The sequence below is a fragment of the Notolabrus celidotus genome, chromosome 21 (assembly GCF_009762535.1).
Source record: "Notolabrus celidotus isolate fNotCel1 chromosome 21, fNotCel1.pri, whole genome shotgun sequence".
NCBI lineage: Eukaryota > Metazoa > Chordata > Actinopteri > Labriformes > Labridae > Notolabrus > Notolabrus celidotus.
In genome coordinates this window covers 10,685,999-10,706,709 of record NC_048292.1, presented here as the reverse complement: position 1 = coordinate 10,706,709, position 20,711 = coordinate 10,685,999, and the positions used below count along the sequence as shown (strand labels likewise).

The 20,711-nt window shown below is 40.5% G+C and overlaps 4 protein-coding genes across 9 annotated transcripts in view; 3 read left to right on the top strand and 1 right to left on the bottom strand.

Annotated features, from left to right (window-relative positions):
* Positions 1-3,982, top strand: part of strip2 (striatin interacting protein 2) — a 56,246-nt gene extending 52,264 nt beyond the window's left edge. For all 5 annotated transcript variants that reach the window (XM_034673821.1, XM_034673820.1, XM_034673822.1 and 2 more), the window contains one exon: positions 26-3,982. In XM_034673821.1, the coding sequence (XP_034529712.1) occupies positions 26-276 (251 nt within the window). In that variant the 3' untranslated portion in view covers positions 277-3,982. The remainder of the gene's footprint in view (positions 1-25) is intronic.
* Positions 3,983-4,730: 748 nt separating this feature from the next.
* On the bottom strand, positions 4,731-6,246 carry morn2 (MORN repeat containing 2). 2 transcript variants are annotated; one of them, XM_034673773.1, is made up of 5 exons: positions 5,964-6,246; positions 5,762-5,812; positions 5,583-5,708; positions 5,343-5,479; positions 4,731-4,891 (listed from the first exon to the last, which is right to left on the bottom strand). In XM_034673773.1, exons 2-5 carry the CDS (start codon positions 5,774-5,776, stop codon positions 4,789-4,791), a joined length of 381 nt encoding a protein of 126 aa, XP_034529664.1. In that variant the 5' UTR covers positions 5,777-5,812; positions 5,964-6,246; the 3' UTR covers positions 4,731-4,788. The 2 variants fall into 2 exon arrangements, with proteins under 2 accessions (XP_034529664.1, XP_034529662.1); XM_034673771.1 differs by having other exon boundaries at positions 5,583-5,689; positions 5,964-6,245.
* Positions 6,247-7,074: 828 nt separating this feature from the next.
* dhx57 (DEAH (Asp-Glu-Ala-Asp/His) box polypeptide 57) lies at positions 7,075-19,854 on the top strand. The gene is made up of 25 exons (XM_034674124.1): positions 7,075-7,117; positions 7,713-7,746; positions 7,832-8,038; positions 9,137-9,445; positions 9,528-9,731; positions 10,999-11,900; positions 11,990-12,174; positions 12,288-12,409; positions 12,673-12,868; positions 12,960-13,084; positions 13,767-13,900; positions 13,987-14,041; positions 14,169-14,383; positions 14,484-14,600; positions 14,683-14,779; positions 14,996-15,169; positions 15,256-15,456; positions 15,569-15,845; positions 15,996-16,091; positions 16,182-16,265; positions 16,362-16,499; positions 17,052-17,126; positions 17,219-17,353; positions 17,437-17,637; positions 18,924-19,854. The coding sequence occupies exons 3-25, from the start codon at positions 7,836-7,838 to the stop codon at positions 19,065-19,067; spliced, it is 4,389 nt and encodes a 1,462-aa protein (XP_034530015.1). The 5' UTR covers positions 7,075-7,117; positions 7,713-7,746; positions 7,832-7,835; the 3' UTR covers positions 19,068-19,854.
* Positions 19,842-20,706, top strand: LOC117805407 (small lysine-rich protein 1). The gene is made up of 3 exons (XM_034674127.1): positions 19,842-20,120; positions 20,260-20,313; positions 20,399-20,706. Exons 1-3 carry the CDS (start codon positions 19,842-19,844, stop codon positions 20,660-20,662), a joined length of 597 nt encoding a protein of 198 aa, XP_034530018.1. The 3' UTR covers positions 20,663-20,706.
* The last annotated feature ends 5 nt before the right edge of the window (positions 20,707-20,711 follow it).

The following is a 20,711-nucleotide window of genomic DNA, read 5'->3' as shown; positions in this document are numbered from 1 at the left end:
TCCTTCTTCTCTCCTCTCGCTCCAGACATCGACGCTCGGCCCTGGGACTTCCAAGCGGAGGAATGCGCCCTACGGGAGAGCATTGAGAAGTTTAACAGCCGCCGTTACGACAAGAACCGGAACGGCGAGTTTACTCCGGTCGACAACTGTCTGCAGAGCGTGCTGGGTCAGCGCGTGGACCTGCCAGAGGACTTCCACTACAGCTACGAGATGTGGCTGGAAAGAGAAGTGTTCTCCCAGCCCATCCAGTGGGAGGGGCTACTGCAGAATCCCTGATGGAGAAGGAGGGGAGGAGGGGGTTCAGGGGGACACGGCAAAAGGAACTAGAGAGAAGTATTTTTAAGGTTTGTTATTTGTGCAAAATTTACAAGATGTCCAAGATGAGGAGAGAGAGGTGGGGGTTTACCATGCAGCTGTTATAGAAAGATGGGGGAGGGGAAGAAGAACAAGAAGATGGAAGTTAAGAAGCCAACACATCGAGAAATGAGATGGGGATCGATGGATTCTTCACAGAAGAGATCAGCACAAAAAGATGCCACACATAAAAATATACGCTTGACATTAACATGTGCCTATGACTACCATGAACACACATGGACACGACAGGTGACAGAGGTAGCAGTTCAAAAGATACAGCTGTAGCAGGAGACTGTTTCGGTCTGTTATTCTGCCCCCTCCTGATGTTTCAAAAGAGATAACCACTTTGTCAGTTTCTATGTCCCCCTTTCTAAAAACGTTGGTGCTTTTTTGACTCATTAGTGTTCCTTTTTATTTGTATCAACGTGTGTTGTTAAACTTTTTAGGACGAATACTTTTCTGAATGGAGATGTAAATTTTATTAAATTCAGTTAAGTTTTTTTTTATTAAAAAATATCTAACCTGGGTATTGAGATATAGATTTAGGGCGTGGATTTCATAATTTTTCTTATATCTCTCTAAGGAAACGATACCCTTTTAAAAAAATTCCACAGGGTCATTTTTCAAATAATGGCTTAGTATTCTTATAAGTGTCACCAAAAAGAGAGAAGTATACCAGCGATAAGTGTATGGTGTTTGTTTGTGAACGTATAAAATATATATGTGACTGTAAAATGAAAACGGAAGATATGAAAATAATTATTTAGAGTAAGAACAATGACTTTTCTGGGAGGAGTTACGTATATCCTATTTGTTCAGAAATCTGTGTAGATTTCTTGCTTTTCCAGGTATCTGAGAAACTTTGGTATTTTTGAATTTTAAATCCAGAAAGAGCAAAATGTTTAAATACTGATGTCATCCAGGATTATCTTGTTCAAACTTTAGTCCCTGTATGGTTCCATAGAAAAGCTCAGGAGAGATAGTGTGTGTTGTGCTCAAGAGGCAGGAGAAGATTCTGAATCTTTAAGTTAGTTTTCTTTTAGAACCTTGAATACTGTTTCAAAAACTACATGAAACATAACTGGAATGGATCGTGCAAGAGGGGAGGTATAAGTATTCAGAAGACCAATTAAACCCTTTTCTATGATAACTTGTGGTTGGAAAATGGCTGTAATGGCACACAATCTACATGGGAAGAGTTTATTTGCAAAAATAGTTAACTCACTTTTGAATTTTTTTTTAAAAAGTTTCTAAAAACACATTTTTTCTAATACTAGCTTTTGGTATGATCAATCAACTGAGGTTGGGTGGCTTTGACTAAGTCAACATGACTTTACTAATCAGAAATATCTTGAAAATGTAACTTTATTAGGAATCTATATCAAAAAGAAACATGTTTTTTGAAAATGTAAAAAAACGGAGTTATCTGTCTTTGCAAATGAACTCTTCATGTGCTCTTTGAAATTTGATTGGCCACCTCTGGTATGAGCCCATAATGCAAAACTATGATTGGCTATTTGTTGTGTCAGAGCACCACTCAAAAATTCAACTATTTAGGCTGTACTGCAACAGGCTGCTAGTAGCTTCCTGAATGATACAGTAGACATCATTACTGTAGACAGATAAATGTTAATTCTAGTCATTCAGGGGTGCCCCTGAGAGATTGTCCACTCTTTCCCCTGTGATGTTAAAACAATAGATATCATAGATTGTGTTTCAGACTGAATTTACACCTTTGTGATGTTATTCAAGCCCATCAAACAAAATGTGAGCCAAAAATTGGTGGTGGCGTTCAACCACTTTCCAGCTAACGTCGCTGTAGATTGTGTGATTTCAAAGTGCTTTAGGTCCAGTATTTTTTACTTAAGACTTAAGTGAATGTAACAGAAATGGCTTATGTGTAGATGTGTGAAATGATTTTTACTTTTGTATATCATCTCACACTATCCAACAGAAATGTTAGCTAAAAAGTGGTTGAAAGTTAACATTGTTTTCCTTTGAAGGTCGGCGCTGATATGACTCCAGAGCTTTTTCTATTCATTCTATTGAAATGAAAAGTAAATGTTTCTATGATAAGAACTTGCAAAGGGTAACTCAGCAATATGAGCAAGAACTGCATGACAGCCTCTCATCGAGTGCCACATCAGAGGAAAATGGATGCAGTGTTAGTCTGGTGAATTGCTGCTCTTACTTTGTCATAATGGGAACAATACACACCGACTTTCAAGTTACATGAAGTGTTTTCCCTCTCCGGCCACAATGGGAAGTAATGAGCCTCTTAATCACACAATATGATGAGTATTTACAAACATTTTCACGTTTTTTCAGAAGGAAAGACTTTTACGATTATTGTTTACCAGTCTCTCTGTGGAATCAGCCTTCAGCACTCTGTAATAGAGAGAATTATGTTTGTAGTTTTATTGTTACTCCCTGCCTCCAACCCTGACTCCCTCTTAATCTGCCTGGCAACAGCACAATATGTCAAACCACTGAGCTCCTCGTGGTGGCCTTGGTGAGCACTTTGCCACCCATGCTTGGAAGAACACAGCTGTCACAAATTTGGTGCTGTTTTTCTAGTTCGTCTTGGCCGTTTATTCCGCGTCACACTACCTAAACTGGGGCTCTAGATTTTAAGAGTTCTGGATTGTTTCCTTGGAATTGCGTAAAAACCGAAGCACACAAACAAGCACAGCAAACATAAAGCATGGTCAGCTTCAGTTCATGTCATTCTTGCTTGGTTCAGATTTTGAGGCAAGAGATGTCATGTATAAAACAATAATGTTGATGCTCAGTCTTGTGCTTCTCTCTGGAAATGTGCATGGCCACTGTTATGTTTCGAGGACCTGTTCATATATTTGGAATGGCTTTTTTGTTTTGTTTTTGTCTCATGATGTTTCCAGCACAATAAGAAGTGTACTTTTTTTCTTTCAAAGTTTATATTCTGCATTTCAAGGGATTTTTATTTTGTCTAAAGGAAGACATAATCTTTAAAAAAAAATAGTCTTGTATACTTTATAGATTCTCAGGTTTATGGAGATAATATATAGCAAAGATTTAAAAGCTTCCTTGCCATCACCTAGCTCACTACTTGTGGAAGAGAATACACATTTATTGTACTAAAGTTACACCTGGAGCACTATATAAATACACTGCATAAGCTGTACATGTTCACTGAATCACAATAACTCATGTGAGTTTGTATTTATGTCCATTACATTTCAGGTTCAGATGTATATTTTGTATCTTGTGCCAAATTTCAGTGCCATTTACTGCTTTCATTTTAAGTGTTCTTGCCTTCATGAACATATTTAAAGTTTCCAGTCATGTCACCACTGAAGGTTTGCAATAGAAAAACGTTGTTTTTTTACCTGAAAATTGTACAATCAATGGAAACTATTTGTTATATCTGGTACTGTATTTTACCAGAGGTGTTCACGCATTGTATGGATGTCACTACAGTATATATATGTTTTTGTTACACACATTTCCATATCTGTATGGTCTAGATAAATACTCAATACTGAATTTGTTCAGGGGTATGTGCAATTACAGATCCATAGAGGCATTATCAATAGAATGACAAATTACAATATCAGAGCTGCATATTAAACAATGTTGAACAGTAGAGATGTGTGTGTGGAAGTTATTCATCAGCTATAGGGGGGCTGTGAAGGGTTGCAGAAGGTCACACACACAAAGCACTGCACATGCCAACACTGAAGGTCAACAAACACACACACACAAACAACGTAGCACTGTTCATCAGGCCAATGTTCTAACAGTTCGAGTACAGCTGTTGTGGATGGGGACAGGAGCATATGCCACTCTGTGATTGGCTGGTGGCGAAATTAAGTAAGGCTGCTTTTTTTAATGTACATTGGAAAGCCCTAAATATAAATACAATAGTTTTACATGACACAGATTTTTGTTTATTTTATTCTACATTTTTTGTTTTTTTGTTTTTATGAAGTGATGTTGATAAATTAACACGACTCCTCTTCTGTCACGTGCTGCCCAGATTTTTATGCTGCATTTAGCTGGTTTGGAAGACCTATATTGCCTAAAATAGACTTTTAAAAGGGTCAATTTGACCCACAACATAACAGGAGGGTTAAGTAAAAGTGGGCAAAGAAATACCTGTAGCAAACTTGCAACTAGTGTTTTAGTTTTTATTTAACTGTAGTATGTTTTAACCTCAGTGTAACGTGAAATAAAGCTACCAAATTAAACAGACCTTCTGCTTTGAAGCGACCCAACTCGCTGATCACATGGATGTTTACCTTGATACAGACATGCATGTGGCTACACCTTAGTTCAGTAAATATGTGCAATAGTTGTGCAGAAATACAGAATTTGTGCAATTCGGGCAGATTTTTTTTTTCAAACAGAGTTTATTTTCTTACAAAATGTACACAAAAATGTTTGTTTTGTCTAAAAGTTGTGCTGCATTTTCAGGCCCAGTGCTGATTTGCCATGGAACTGCCCCATCCAAACCAGCCCCTGTGTGTCAGTAAACACCCCTTCTCCTTCCAACCTGAAACAAACCAGTGAAGAATCAAAAATAATACCCTGAAAATAATTTGATTTTCTAATTTGTAAATAGTTAAAGTTGAAATGTTGCCATTTTTTCCCCAAAGTATTTGTATTGAAAAGCACAGTGTTATCCAACTTTGAGACTAATACAGCTGTGGATGTTAAACCTGTGGTTGAGATGCAAAACACATTTTGGCTTCAATATGTGGGGCTATATAATATTATCATTTTTAGTACCTAATCTTGTAATTTACTCAGCTATTCTACACAAAGTATCAAGTCATAAAGTATCATATCAAAGTAAGTGTATCAATAATAATCTGGTGAAATGTAAATCTGAACCCCTGCTGCTTTTTTCTGCTTGTAAAATATGGCATATAAAGACATTTTGGAAACTCCAACTACACATGGAGATAGGATATTTTGAAGTAAGAAAAAAATATAACGTTTACCTATTTTTGTGAAATTGACCTTTGTATGTCGAGCCATCAGTGAAGGTGTATGTTCCTGTGCCTTCATACATGTTGTCTTTGAATTCTCCTTCATATATTGCTCCAGAAGGATGCTGCATGGTCCCCTTGCCACACACCTGTGACACACACACACACAGAGCATGTATGTATCACTACCCACATGGTAGAAAATAAACACATCAGAAGATAGAAGGTACTACACACAAGGCGAATACTTACTTTGTCTTCAGTCCACTCTCCAGTGTATATTACACCCCCTGCCGAGGTGTGTTTACCAGGCCCACTCCTCACCATCGCCCCTGAAGCACCCCTGCTGCACTCCCCCTCTGTGGAGAAGTTGACAGACTTATTTGACTGTCATGTAAATGTTCAAAGCTGTGTCATCTGTTATCACTCACCATATTTGTCTCCATTTGGGAAAATATAGGACACCTTTACAGGCTCTTCTTCTGTTGAGAAACAGACATATGCAGAGTTTACAAGTGGAAAAAATAGGTATTTCCCATAGGTGTTCAAAAAATCAGTTTCCTTCTTCAAAATTAGATAGCTGTAGAAGGACATGAGGATGTGTGTGTGTGTGTGTTCTGAGTGACACCCCACCAGACATCCGTGACAGCTTCCCCGCAGCCAGCAGATGGCTGTCAGAATGCGAGAATGAAACGCTCCGTGCACCACCACCGGCCAATTCCAAACCAAAGTAATTGACTAAGAAGTCGTGAAAATGACACAAAGCTTACTGGGAGCTACATTTTCTCACTGTGTCGCCCTAAAAATAGCAAGAATTGACTTCTCTAAAATAGGCAGCAGCATACTCTCTGTGTTGTGGTGGCAGCTAGACGCAAACAGCAGTGTCCATGGTAACAAGTTTGGTGCAGAACAGAGGACTCTGTTGCAGAGGTAGTCTGAAAGGAGCTGCTTTAAAATTGCATGTTAGTTCAACAGTGTTTATTTAGTCCAACAGTAGAATTAAAACTACGGAAGTGGATTAGGGCCAGTGAAAAAGTAAATAAAAATTAAGGTCAATTTTTGTTTTTAATTTTTATTATCATTGTCAGAAAAAAAGTCAGAATTCTGTCTACTTTTAGTCTGAACTTAAATTAGTCAGTGGAAACAGCGATTTTTAAAATATCTCACTTTGAAAATATCCAAAATAATCACTAATATGCTACATTTCCAATTGACTTTTATTTTGAAATTCCAAGTCAGGTGTTGATCATGGTGTAGATGTAATTTGCAGTATCACATTTTGAGGTTTTCTCCTTTCAGTCTGAATCAAAACATATCAGCGGAAACCAACTGAGATTTATTCTAATGCCAAATATATAATTACAGGCACTTTTTTTTTATTTCAGACGGCTTTTATTCTGAAAATCCACCAGATTTTTTTTTTTTTAAGTCAGAATTCTGTTGGATTTTCAAAATATAAAGCCGTCAGAATTCTGACTTTGATATTAGAATACTGACATTTTTCTCAAAATTCTGACTTTAATCTCAGAATTCTGACTTTTTTCTTAGAACTATAATAATAAAAAAAAAAATAAGACCTTATTTATTTGTTTGTTTTCAGTGGCCCTAATCCTCTTCCGTATAAAACAATATATAAAAAAGAAGAAAAAATAAACTACGAAAAAAGTGAAAAAAAGTGTTTTACTTTTGCGTCAACATCAACATGCACCGGAAGTGAAACTTTGAACCCTGAGATTCGACCAATGAAAGGAGAGCAGGTTGCCGGTGTTTCCTAACAGCAGTCTCAGGTTTGTAAACGCTTGTTTTGAAAGTTTCAAAGTAGCACCTTAGTTTATTGCTTTTATAATACAACCTATATCATAGTATTCGTAAACACTTAAACCTCCCTACTTTACTATATTAAAAGCTTCTTCCTACCGGCATGTTAAGCATGGAGAAAGGAGAGAGCTTGTTAGCTGTTAGCCTATTAGCATGCTGAAGCTTTAAAACTTCATTGAGCAGTTTGTCCAGGATACACCACACACAATATTAAGATTCCTGGCTTTATAAGCTTCTTTCGCTCTTGTCCAACGTGCTGTGCACAGACACATTGTCAGTGAGCCAGGCGTGAAGCTAAATGGTCATCGCCCTGGTTGGGTTGTTAGTCTGCGTGCCCAGTTTGATTGCATAATTGTAGCCAGCAGCGCTGTGTGTCAGCCTGCACCATCTCATTACTCGTACTTGAACTGAAGTGCCACAACAAGCCACCCCATAAGCACTGCGAGCGTCTGTGTGCAGTGGGTGAACAGTAGCCGTCTGCTCTGGGAGCTATCTTCATATTTTTCCTTGATTATTTGTTCAGAAGATTTACTCTAACTTCATATTTCAACATTGTCTCTGCAGATTGTTTGCTGCAATGAGAGGACACTGATTGTATGTGAGTATCATCCAGTCTGAGAGCACACACAATTCATGATGTGTTGGTTGTACTGCTGAGGCTTATACATTCATTTTTCTTACAGAGACATGAGTGCAAGGAGAAGAGGTGGGAAGCCCAATAGAGGAGGGGGGAAATTCAACAAGCCAAAAGGAGGTGGTGGACGAGGAGGTGGAGGAGGTGGAGGAGGTGGTGGTGGAGGTGGAGGAGGTGGAGGCAGGAAAGGAGGAGCTGGTGGCTGGGATGATGAAGACGATTTCAGCCTTGATTTTGGACCCCCTCGTTCCAGCAGGTACACATTCATTGTAACAGACTTTTAAACGTAAGCTAAAAATGTATTTATTCAGTCTGGCTTTTATGTAGGGTTTAACATTTCTATTACTTATATTTTACTGTGGTATTGATTTAAATGTAGCTTTATTATTTTAGTGATTTTAACTGTTATCTTATTCTACTTTTATTTCTTTATTTATTCATTCATTTATTTATTTTATTTATCTACTCAGTTTTATTGATATTTTTAGCCTCAGTTTTATTTTCAACTCTTATCCTTAGTTTAGTTTAGTTCATTCAAACACATCATCACAAATATAATCTATGTCTATTCAGTAAACATTTCAAAGTGGTTGGATGTGTGGAAAGGGGTGGCCCCAAGGAAGCTATTTAAAGCTTTTAATAGGGGGCCTAATTTCCCACAAATAAAGTGGCAACAGAAAAGATACAACAACAACAACAACATACTAACAGACATATAACAAACACACAACAGACAATCCCAATATTGTGGTTACATACGTAAATTAGTGGGTTCATTGATATGGTCAGTACATTATTCATAAATTTCCAGAAGTTGTAATTTTAGCTTTTTCTTAAAGATGGAGATGGAATGTGACATTTTTAACCCATTGTCGAGCTCATTCCATATCTGTGGCCCTCTGCATACAATGCTAAAGCTGCAACATTTTAACCTACCTTTTTTTCCACTAATTAGATTTTTATTCCTTACCCTTTTAAAATCTATTTTAACTATTTGTATTCTTAATTTTGATGCTTTAACTTATTTTAATTACCCATATTTTATTGTTGGTGTGTATTAGTCTCTATTTTATTTTATTATATTTAAATTTTTATTATTACTATTTTTATTATTATTATTATTATTATTATTTTCCTCTAATATATCTTGCCATTGTTTTATTTCTGCTTCTTTCTTGTTTTTCAATCACTGTAAAACACTTTGGGTTGCATTTGATTTGTATGAAAGGTGCTATATAAATAAAGCTTGATTGATTGAACAGATTTAATTATTAGATTAAAGATATCATACAGTGTGCTCATAACAAGCTGTTTTTCTCCTCTCTCTCTATTTACCTGGCACTGCTGCCTCCAGACCTGGCAGAGGACGAGGTGGCGGTGGGGGTGGCGGTGGCAGTGGCGGTGGCAGACGCGAAGGTGGCAGAGATGGAGGAAGAGGAAGAGGGGGTAGAGATCGCGACAGGGACAGCAGAAGTGGAGGGAAAAGCAGTGGTAAGGCTCTTCCAAGGTCTCTAGCAACGACCAGAACGTATCCAAAGCCTGGGGACAGCATGAGGCCAGAGGCAAGCACCATGCCCATGCAGAAGATCTTCATGACTAATGAGAACCAAGAACAACTCAAGGAGCTGCTGCGAGAGCTGCAATCCCTTGATGAGCCTTATGAGTATGTGAATTCTAGAGAATATCAACCAAATAATCTACATCCATTAAAAATCAAGATTCACTCATTTCATCCTTTCTTTCAGTGAATCGGGCTCAGATTACTCAGGGGGAGAAGAAGGAGAGGAGGAACTTGACGAATTGGACCACCGTGAGGACGGCCAGTTTTGGGCCACTAATGATGAGCCTGTGGAGAGAGCAGAGAGCCCAGTATATGACCCGGAGTCTGATGATGAACGGCCAACGCCTGAACCTATCATCTCATTATTTGCAATTGGAAAACTCTGCAGGTGATGTACAGATTTATTTAGGTTAAAGATTTTGGTGTTATCTATAGAGTTGTGTATTCAAAATAATGTCTGGCAAGGAAAAAATGTTTGGCCCCTGGCACATTAACATCCCACTCTTTCATCAGTTATTTTGAATATACATATTTCAACAAGTTTCAAATGCATTTCTTCAAGTACATGTCATCAACTAGTTTGCTTATATTTGCAAAACACTGACAGGGACTACACACCCTATTTGGGCAGGACACAACTTTTCAGATGAGTGCACTGGCGTCCATGTAGAGACAGATTGGCATGTTTCTCAGTCATTAGGTTGCCAACATTTTTCCTTTAGTGGAGAGCAGTAGTTTTAAAAATGAACAAGCATTTCAGATCACAACTTTCATGCTAAACAGTTCCACTACAATCCAAAATTATTTGATGCACCGATTTTGACTCTCTAATTTATCAGCCCACTCAAAAACTGAGCTGATTTCAGGAGATATGAAATATGTTGTGATGGTAAAGAGTTAGCAAAATGACTGCGATCAAACTGCGATTACAAGCGGCCGAAATCAGCTTTCTCTGTAAAATGGCTTGGCTCAATTGTAGAGCTCAGACATCCGGGAGAGGCTCAAAGTAGAGCCGCTACTCCTCTGCTTTTAATTGAGAGGAGCTAGATGAGGTGGTTCGGGCATCTGGTCAGGATGCCTCCCGGACGTCTCCCTGGGGAGGTCTTTCGGGCATGTCCGTCTGGGAGGAGGCCACAGGGAAGACCCAGGACACGCTGGCGAGATTCTATCTCTCAGCTGGCTTGGGAACGCCTCGGTATCCTCCCAGAAGAGCTGGTGGAAGTGGCCAGGGAGAGGAGTGTCTGGGCTTCCCTGCTAAGACTGCTGCCCCCACGACCCAGACCCGGATAAGCGGAGGAGGATGGTTGGAGTGGTTTTTGAAAGCATGTAAAATCTAGATTACTTGAATATATTAGACACAAAGAACACACTAGTTTTATGCTCAATTGTTCTCTAAGACTCATATCTATGGTATTATGTAGCTGTTTTTTTGGGTTGAAGATGGGAGGGTTTTCCAGATGCTCCAATTCCAAAGTTTAGGTATTAGAACCTGTGTTTGAATAGAGAGAAATGTTAAAAGAACATCTCTAGTTCTCCACTCTGCTTGGATCGAAAGCCAGCCTGTTTCTTTCTGTGCTGTTGTGATTCTACAAAACAAGTTTAGTGAACATTCAACCTCACAGAGCTCTTCATTTTCCCTTCTTCCATTTGTTTAGGTTCGGGTTTGACAGAGAGCGCGGCAAGCAGGCACTAGAGTCTGGTGGAGGGGAATTCGGCACCACTTTGGAACAGCTCCTCCTCCTGGTTTTCAGCGAACGCTACGGCCAGAAAGCACTCTCCGTCGACGGTCTGCAAAGTGTGCCTATGGATGAGTGTTTAAGCCAGAGACAGGAGGAAGCTCTGGCTCTAGCCGCCATTTATGGTGAGCGCTTCAGCGAGCGCATTGCCAACTCAGTGTGGACTGTAACCCTGGACCTGGCATTCATCTTCGAAAACGCTAACAAGAACGGTGGACGCCTGGGGAGTCGAGGTGGTGGAGGAGCAGCTGTAAACATGCGTGATGTTTGCAGATTCTACATGAAAGGACAAGGCTGCCGCTTTGGGGACAAATGTAAGTTTAAACACCAGCTCCCTACGAAAGCGAGATCTGGGGCTGGTTCTCCAGACCTGACCGGCCCTAGCCAACCCGGCTTCAACAGCTATTCTCCTCCTGAGTACGAACTACAGATCCGATTCCCAAAAGGAAACCGTTACCCTTTCCAGGCCCCGATAGTTGCTTTTAACACCACAGATGAATCTGTTGGAGGTGCAGGGAGGCTCAGCGTGACTGAAAGATTATTTGGAGAAGCTTTGACTGCAGCGAAGAGCAGCGAGCCGGTTGTTTACACTCTGATCACCATATGTGAGGATGAAGACATGATGAGCGAACTGCTGGCTGTCAGTCATCACAAATACAGCACACCACCGCCTGTAGTTGCTCCTCCTCCTCCTCCTCTTGCTATAGCAAAGAGTAAGAGTGTGAAGAGTGATGTTTCTGAGGAAAGCAGGGGTAGTAGTAGCAGTAATCACACCAACAGCAGAAGGAGAGCCCCACCTTCCAACCAGAAACCCATAGATGGTGAGTTATCACTCTTTTTTTCAACAAGTACAGCTGACTTGCTTTATTCATGTGTGTGAGTTTAAATTCCATCATTTCTGAATCTGAAGTTAAAGAAGTGAAAGAAGCAGACGAGCCGGATGACCGGGATGAGGAAGATGAGGATGAAGCCATTCCAGTCGAGAATGAGAGTTACGTCAATCTGAGGAAGAAGATGGTGAATAAGCACAACCTGAAGATGGACAATGCCCTGCAAGAGAATGGCAAGCTGTGTCGAGAGTATCAAAGGAAGCAGGTAAAGTTTACTTGAGGAAACGATGACGTCATCACATTTTATCATGACATTCTATGCTCTCTAATTTGTGTTCTTAATGCGTCGCTCTCCTTTTCATGCTTCCGTGCGCACAGTCATCCAGACGCTTTCGGTCCATGCTGGAGCAGAGGAGGAAGCTGCCAGCTTGGCAGGAGAAAGAAAACATCCTTGACGTGTTGGACCGGTGCCAGGTGCTGGTGGTCAGCGGGATGACAGGGTGAGTCACACAGGGCTGCATAAAGTGCTGTCAAATTCAGAGATACTCAAATAGAGGAGAGCTATTTATAGGTATGATTTATGAACAAATGATGAAGATTGATTTAAGGAAGATAAACCTTTAAAAAAAGGCACCGAAAAAGAACTTGGAGGGATATAATGGCGATAATTCTAAAACAGGAAAAAAAATGTCTACCTGTTAATATTCCATTCCTTTGTTTGACGTTTATTTTTTGGACATTTTACTTCGTTACTCCTCTGCAGCTGTGGTAAGACCACTCAGATCCCTCAGTTCATCCTCGACTCCACGCTGAGCGGCCGAGCAGACGAGGTGGCAAACATCATCTGCACTCAGCCCCGCCGCATCTCCGCCATCTCTGTGGCTCAGAGGGTGGCACAGGAGCGGGCCGAGAGTCTGGGCAACTCAGTGGGCTACCAGATCCGCCTGGAGACCGTCAGGGTACGAGGACATTTGATCAGCATGTCAAGCCATCAGCAGTCACTTGGTCTTTATGCTCTTAGATCTCATGCTATAAACTCTCTTTCACTAGACGTCTGCCACCAGACTGCTGTACTGCACCACCGGCGTGTTACTGAGAAGACTGGAGGGGGAGGCAGACCTGAAAGGCGTCACACATGTCATTGTGGATGAAGTGCACGAGCGAACAGAGGAGAGGTGAGTTCATACAGATGTTGCATATGGTACAACTAGTGGTTGTCCATCGCTTTGGCAATTACAGGTTGTCAGCTGCTCAAAAAGGCAGACAGAATTCTTCTTTAGGCGCTTTTCAACCGGAGAAACTTTACCCTGGAACTAGGGACTTTTCGACCGGTGGACCCAGGGTCTAAATTTAGTTCAGGGGTAGATAATCTCCCCCCTAAAAAGCCCCTGCTAAGGGGGCAGTACTTTTCAAAGGTCCCGGGGCTTTTGGGGGGCAGGGCCTTCAATGCTGAAAGTGTCTGATTGGTAGATTACCTGCTGTGTGTTTATTCCGCCCGTCGTCCACAAAAACATCACACACATCTGTGATTCACTGGATTTCTCTTTCTTTAATATCTTCTATCTGTTTTGTATGTGTGTGTACTTTTCAAAAGTAAAAGCTGTGATTCACTTGATTTAGCAGCTTGTAACAGTGGTCTTCTCTCAGACCACCACGAATGCATCTCTCCCGGTGTTACGGTTTTAAAAGTGACCCTGTAAACTGGAGACCTTCAGCTGAACGTAACAGTGTTTGTGGAGTTTACACAGCTGTTGAAACACAGAGGGAGTTCCTGGGTATGCAAAAGATGCATCTGGCTGAAAGTCGGTTGTTTGTTGGTGTTTTTGCTCACTGTCTGTTTCTATCTTTCCCTCTCAGTGACTTCCTGCTGTTGGTGTTAAAAGACCTGATAGCACAGAGACCAGACATGAAGATCATTCTGATGAGTGCCACCCTCAATGCCAACCTCTTCTCTGAGTATTTTCACAACTGTCCCACTATTCACATACCAGGTAATCAACAAACCGTGCTATTTATTTACAATATGTTTCACTTGGATGTATTTTATTGATCGTCCTGTACATGTCTATGATTACAGGGCGTACCTTTCCTGTTGACCAGTTCTTCCTCGAGGATGCAATTGAAAAAACCCGGCAAGTACATCCTTCTCCACTTCAAGTTGTATTGAAGCAATCTCACCGGATTTATTTATTTTTAGATGTTAAAAACTCAAGTATGACTCTCTCTTCTTAAACGTCACTACTGAATTTGTTTGTCCAGCTATGTCATCGATGACGGCAGCCCTTACATGCGCTCAGGGAAACAGAATTCGTCTTCCACAAGCGGACGAGGAAGCAAACCAGATCCGAGAGGCGTGGTGGACAACCTTGGTGACGACATGTGGAACTTCATGTCTTTCTGTAAGAAGGACTTTGTCAAAGACTCTATTCCAGACCAGCAGCTCGGCCTGCAGGAGCTCACTCTCAGATATAAAGGTGAGTCCAGAGTAACTGACACAGAATGAAGTGATCTGCTCTTTGGTCTCATACAGATCAGCTGCATGTAACATGTTCTGTTGTTTCGCTGTGCATGCAGATACTAAGAAGTCTGTGCTGAAGACCATGGCTGCTATGGACCTAGACAAGATCAACATGGACCTGGTGGAGAGTCTTCTGGAGTGGATTGTGGATGGAAAACATGGCTACCCTCCAGGTAAGTCTCACATGAATACAAGACTCCAAGTTCCAGCACAGATATTTTAAGTGGATGTAACAATTTGGGTTTCTACTTTTAGGTGCGGTGCTCGTGTTTCTGCCTGGCCTGGCTGAGATCAAGATGCTCTATGAGCAGCTGAAATCCAACAGGATGTTCAACAACAGGGGTGCAAAAAGGTCTGTGTCTGAGGAGGTGTGAAAATAGATATGTTTTATTTGATGACCTGTTAAATGTTCAAGTAGAAACTTGAGCTACACATGTAGAAACAAGAGTGAAAGACATCATACATACACTGAATAAATCCCTGTAATATGCACATGCTGTAGGAAGGTATGTAGTCTACTTTAAAGTGTAAGAAAATGCAAATTCCTGACATGTCTCCTCCTCATCAGGTGTGAGGTGTACCCCCTCCATTCAACCTTGTCCAACGAGGAACAGCAGGCGGTCTTCAGCCGACCCCCAGAAGGTGTCACAAAGATCATCATCTCCACCAACATCGCAGAGACCTCAGTAACCATCGACGACGTGGTATACGTCATCGACTCCGGCAAGATGAAGGAGAAAAGGTAACTTTTTGCTTTCCTGAGAAGAACAGATACTGAGGAGTTTCTTTATATCTTTATTACATTCGCCATTTCTCTCTTACCTTCAGGTACGACGCGACTAAAAGCATGGAGAGTCTGGAGGACTCGTGGGTGTCTCGGGCCAACGCGCTGCAGAGGAGAGGTCGAGCTGGTCGTGTGGCCTCAGGGATCTGCTTCCATCTCTTCACCAGCCACTGCTTCCAACACCAGCTGGCTGAGCAGCAGCTGCCTGAGATCCAGAGAGTGCCTTTAGAGCAGCTGTGCCTCCGGTACATCCATCTGCTCTCTGCTTGCACCATGAAAACCTGCTTTTTCTTCCCCGCATATGCAAATAGCAGAGGCCTAATGTATGTATTTTGCATTTCCTCTGCTTCTCAACAGAATCAAGATCCTTGATGTGTTTGCCGAGCAGATGCTGGAGTCTGTTTTCACTCGCCTGATTGAGCCCCCGGCTATGGGAAGCTTGGATGCAGCCAAGCAGCGACTGTGCGACCTTGGAGCTCTGACTGCAGACGAGAAGCTGACCCCGCTGGGCTATCACCTGGCCTGCCTGCCCGTCGACGTACGAATCGGGAAACTCATGCTGTTTGGTGCCATCTTCCGCTGCCTTGACCCGGCACTCACCATTGCTGCCAGTCTGGCCTTCAAATCCCCATTTGTAAGAAACTGGTTGTTATTGTTGACATACCACAGGAGCCCCTTCTTAGGATAACAATACTGACTTTTTGGGTTCAGAATAGACCTCCCATCACAGGGATTATACTTGAGGAGTGTCCTGTTTTATCTTTGGATTGTGTCTGTTTTCAAGGTGTCTCCGTGGGATAAGCGAGAAGAAGCCAATGAGAAGAAACTGGCCTTTGCTGTGGCTCAAAGTGACCATCTAGCATTGTTACAGGCATACAAGGTTCAACAGTGACTTATTGACAAAATACTTCAACACTTTTTACTTCCACATAGCTTTAAAAATGACTGATGTATTTTCTTGTTCTGACAGGGATGGTGCTGTGCTGCAAAAAATGGCAACCAGGCCGGCTTCCTCTACTGCAGGGAGAACTTTCTGTCTTGGCGAGGCTTACAGGTCGGGCAGTGTTTAGTCTAAACTCCTCAATTAGCAGTTTAAAATAATCCATTGGCTCCAAGGGAAAACAATAAATATAAACTATTTTGTGTGCAGGAAATCGCCAGCCTGAAGAGGCAGTTCGCAGAGCTGTTGTCTGACATTGGCTTCATCAAGGAGGGACTAAGGGCCAGGATTATAGAGCGCATGAGCTCCAAAGGCACTGATGGTGTTCTGGAGGCTACAGGCCGTGAGGTGAGACACACACACATGCATTGTAGGGCAGGATGTATTTAATCTTTAGAAAATGAAAATGGGAATTGATTTTAGGCTCTCCGTTATCTTTGTACTACATAAAATACTTACTGTGCTACTGTTGTCCCCTAGTGGTGCTTTGCAGACACTACAAATAACCTAAAATAATGTTCAGGAGGTCAGGCGTGAATACATGCAAAACTATGAAGAATGAAAGCATTGTTTAATACATATGCATAGATTCATACAGAAAACTTTACACATTTAATTCTAAGCTGAGCAAGGTCTAATTGAGCCAAACAGGCTACTTTTGAGTGTTTCAATGAGCTGTATGATCATATCACAATAATCAATTCTCATGCTTATATCTTGTGTTTTTTTCAGTAGTTACAGGGAATTTCAGCACTTTGCTTCATTCTGTGGCTCTTGCTTTTTCCCCCTCCACTGGTTGTGGTTCACAGAGGAGAAGTGTTGATGATGAGGAAAATACTGTTTCCTATATGTGGCTTATTTAAGAGAGATTTTGACTGTACATTTTTCTCTCCTTTCAAGGCCAACCTCAACTCAGAAAACATCAGGCTAATGTCCGCCATGCTGTGTGCTGCCCTCTATCCTAACGTGGTCCAGGTATACCTGGATGCTCTGTGTAATTCAGACAAGAAATGGAAGCAGTAGAGATGTGTAAAACTGTTTCTCACTGCTTTGGTCCTTTCCTCCAGGTTCGCTCTCCTCAAGGGACTTACAAGATGACCAGCACAGGAGCGATGAAGATGCCGCCCAAAGCCAACGAGCTCCGCTTCATGACCAAGAACGACGGCTGTGTTCACGTGCACCCCTCATCAGTCAACTACACAGTGAGAAAAGAGACAGAACAAGTGATCTTGTGTTCAGCAGTCAGTTAAGCCGACAGGTCTCATGACTCTCCCTTGTGCTCCAGGTTCGCCACTACAACAGCCCCTACCTGGTTTACCACGAGAAGGTGAAAACGAGCCGCGTCTTCATCCGGGACTGCAGCATGGTGTCCGTCTACCCGCTGGTGCTCTTTGGAGGCGGTCAAGTCAACATGGAGCTGCAGAAAGGAGAGTTTGTCATCTCACTGGATGATGGATGGATCCGATTTGCTGCTTCTTCTCATCAGGTCAGGGAGAAGAGACATAACAGACGCTTAAGAGTTAGAGTTAAGAGAATGACATCATATAAGCTGTTGGGAATATTTTTGCTCTAAATCTGTCTTTTCACATTATTTTCTCGGCTGAAATGAAGTCACTATATTGCTTTTGATGATAACTAAGCATGGCTCCAACCTTAATAATAGATCATGTTTAAGATTGTAGGCTCCCTGGACAGTTGCCAACCTTTAATAAGCAAGGACTTCAAAGGAAACGATGCATTCAAGTGACAGATACTGTCATATATAAATCATACTAAGAAGCATCACAGACAAATTAGAATTGAAGAGTTCATTTGCAGAAAAAGATAACTCACTTTTAAAAAATGTAAAATAATGTTTAAAAAAACCATATATTTTTTATTACTAGCTTTAGGTATTATCAATCAATTGAAGATGGGTGGCTTTTACTAAGTCAAAATGACATTACTTATTAGCGGTATCTTAAAAATGTAACTTTATTAAATATTTATATTAAAAGGAACTGTTTTTTTTTTCATTTTTAAAAACGGAGATATCTGTTTTTGCGAATGAACTCTTCCTACATCCTTTGAGTATATTCGAAGAGTTAATTGGCAAAAAACAGATATCTCTCTTTTAAAAAATGAATTAAAAAAAAAAGATTTTTCTATTACTAGCTTTAGGTATTATCAATCAATTGAAGTTGGGTGGCTTTGACTAAGTCAAAATGACATTACTAGCCACATGTTTCTTAAAAATGGAACTTTATTAAAAATCTATATTAAAAAGAAATTTGTTTTTTTGAAAATGTATAAGAACGGAGATATGTTTTTGGAAATTAATTATTCGTACATCCTTTGAGTTTATTTGCAGAGTTCATTTGGAAAAAACATAACTCACTTTTAAAAAATTAAAAAAAACAAAAAAAACCCAACATTTTTTCCATTACTAGCTTTAGGTATTATCAATCAATTGAAGTTGGGAGGCTTTTACTAAGTCAAAATGACATTACTTATTAGCAGTATCTTAAAAATGTAACTTCATTAAACATTTATATTAAAAGGAAATATGTTTTTTTTTTTTTTTTAATAACAGATATGTTTTTTCAAATGAGTTCTTCGTTTATGTTGCTGGTTTTCCCATAAAAAGGTCCTTTTATATTAATTAAATAACACATGATAATTTATGCATTAAAAAATACTTTTTTACACTACCAAAAAAACATAATCCTTGATTAAAAAAACAACTACACATATATACTGTGTTCTGTAATCGTGTGTGTTTGTGTTACACAGGTGGCAGAGCTGGTGAAAGAGCTGCGCTGGGAACTGGACCAGCTGCTAGAGGACAAAATCAGGAACCCGAGCATAGACCTGTGCAGCTGCCCCCGCGGCTCCCGCATCATCCACATGATAGTCCACCTCATCACCACACAATAATGCTGCTACTAAACACACACTTTTAACCCTTTGTGTCACCCTGTGGGCTTACATGCATGAAGCTCTGCAGTAAAAAGGTCTTTCTGCTGAAAAGATACTGCCATAAAGGGATTTTAATAACAGTGCTCCATCAGTTGGGCTGCAGTGAGGCCGCCTGCACCCTCCTGCCATGTGACACTTTAACATCAGTATCCGTTTACATGAAAACAGAGCTACTGTTCTAGCTGCACTAAAGCAAATATTGCCTTTAAAGAAAATCATATGGCTCTATGCAGGTGATCAACAAACCTGTGTTGTTGTAATTGCTGGAATAAAGTGCTTCCTGCTGTTTCACCAGATCCATTTTGACAGAATTGAATTAGAAAGGTTTTACAGTGCCATACTACTGTATTTTCAGTAAACTGGCACAGAAAGAAGTGATTAATTTGATGTCATATTTGTATTTAGTGTATTTTCATTTGAGTTGTGTCTCTTTCCCACAACTGAGAAGCTTTTTGTGTCCATATTGGATTTCTTCTTATTCTCACAGTGGCTGAAAAATTGTTACGGTTGTGTGAGTATTTATTTGTAATGCATGATTGGAATATCCAAGAGCTTCAGCATGGAATTCGGTTGTTTTACATTTACTGAATGTATTTCAATGTAATGATGTCATAACTACATTGTCACAATGTGAATGCAAGGGCTTTTTAAATCAGGATAATTCGGAGTTTCCAAAGAGTCTGGAAGCTTCTTGTCTTAAATGAGTGAATTCCACTGCACAAAAAAATAAAAATGGAAAGGAGAATTCGCCATTTTTGCTTTTATTTATTTAACACACGCAGCTTTCTTCTTTTGCACTCATCTCTTTTTCAGCTTTGTGTTGTTTTTTTGAAGCCTAGCTGCATCCTGGAGGCAACAAAGGAATTTACAGGCTTGTGGGTGAAGCCAGCCTATTCATTCATGAGCGAGCCTATTCTGTCTCTTAGACAACAGGGTGTAAACAAATGGGGTATCACTGTCCCAGTTGAAGCCATTCAGTTGCCACATACAAGAGTGCCAAGTCCAGACCTGGTAAGAAGCATAATATTTTTATTATGATAATTTCCAGTGCTAAAGCTGTTTTTGGACGCAGTTCCTCTACTATTTAACCGCTAAATCTTATATGAAAGAACAGATTTAATGTGCAATATTGTTTTATTCAATTTTACAGATGAGCCAACAATCTGGCATAGGCTCAGAAGTTGCCCCATCTCATTTCAGCATGGTAAAGTTTATAAAAACTATTTAAATTCTATTTTAACACCTCCATTTACTCAGATTAAGAAGTTTTTTTTTGTATTGTTTCAAAGCCCCCCAAATCAAGGAAATCAAGGTCTCACAGTTCAAGGCCAGCCAAGAAGACCGGGGCTCCAAAAACACCCAAAAAGAGGTCCTCCAGTGCCAAATCAACAAAGACTGAAGTTGACATCCTCAGCCCAGCAGCCATGGAGAATATCTACTACATTTCTCATAATGCTGTGGATTGCCTGGAGTTCAGGGGCTTTGGGCGGCCACATTCAAATAATAAGAAAAAGAAGGGAACCAAGAAGAAGAAGAAGAAAAAGAAGAGCTAATTTTTGCCAAGCCCTCCCCCACCCTTGGTTACAGAGGTTATATCTTAAT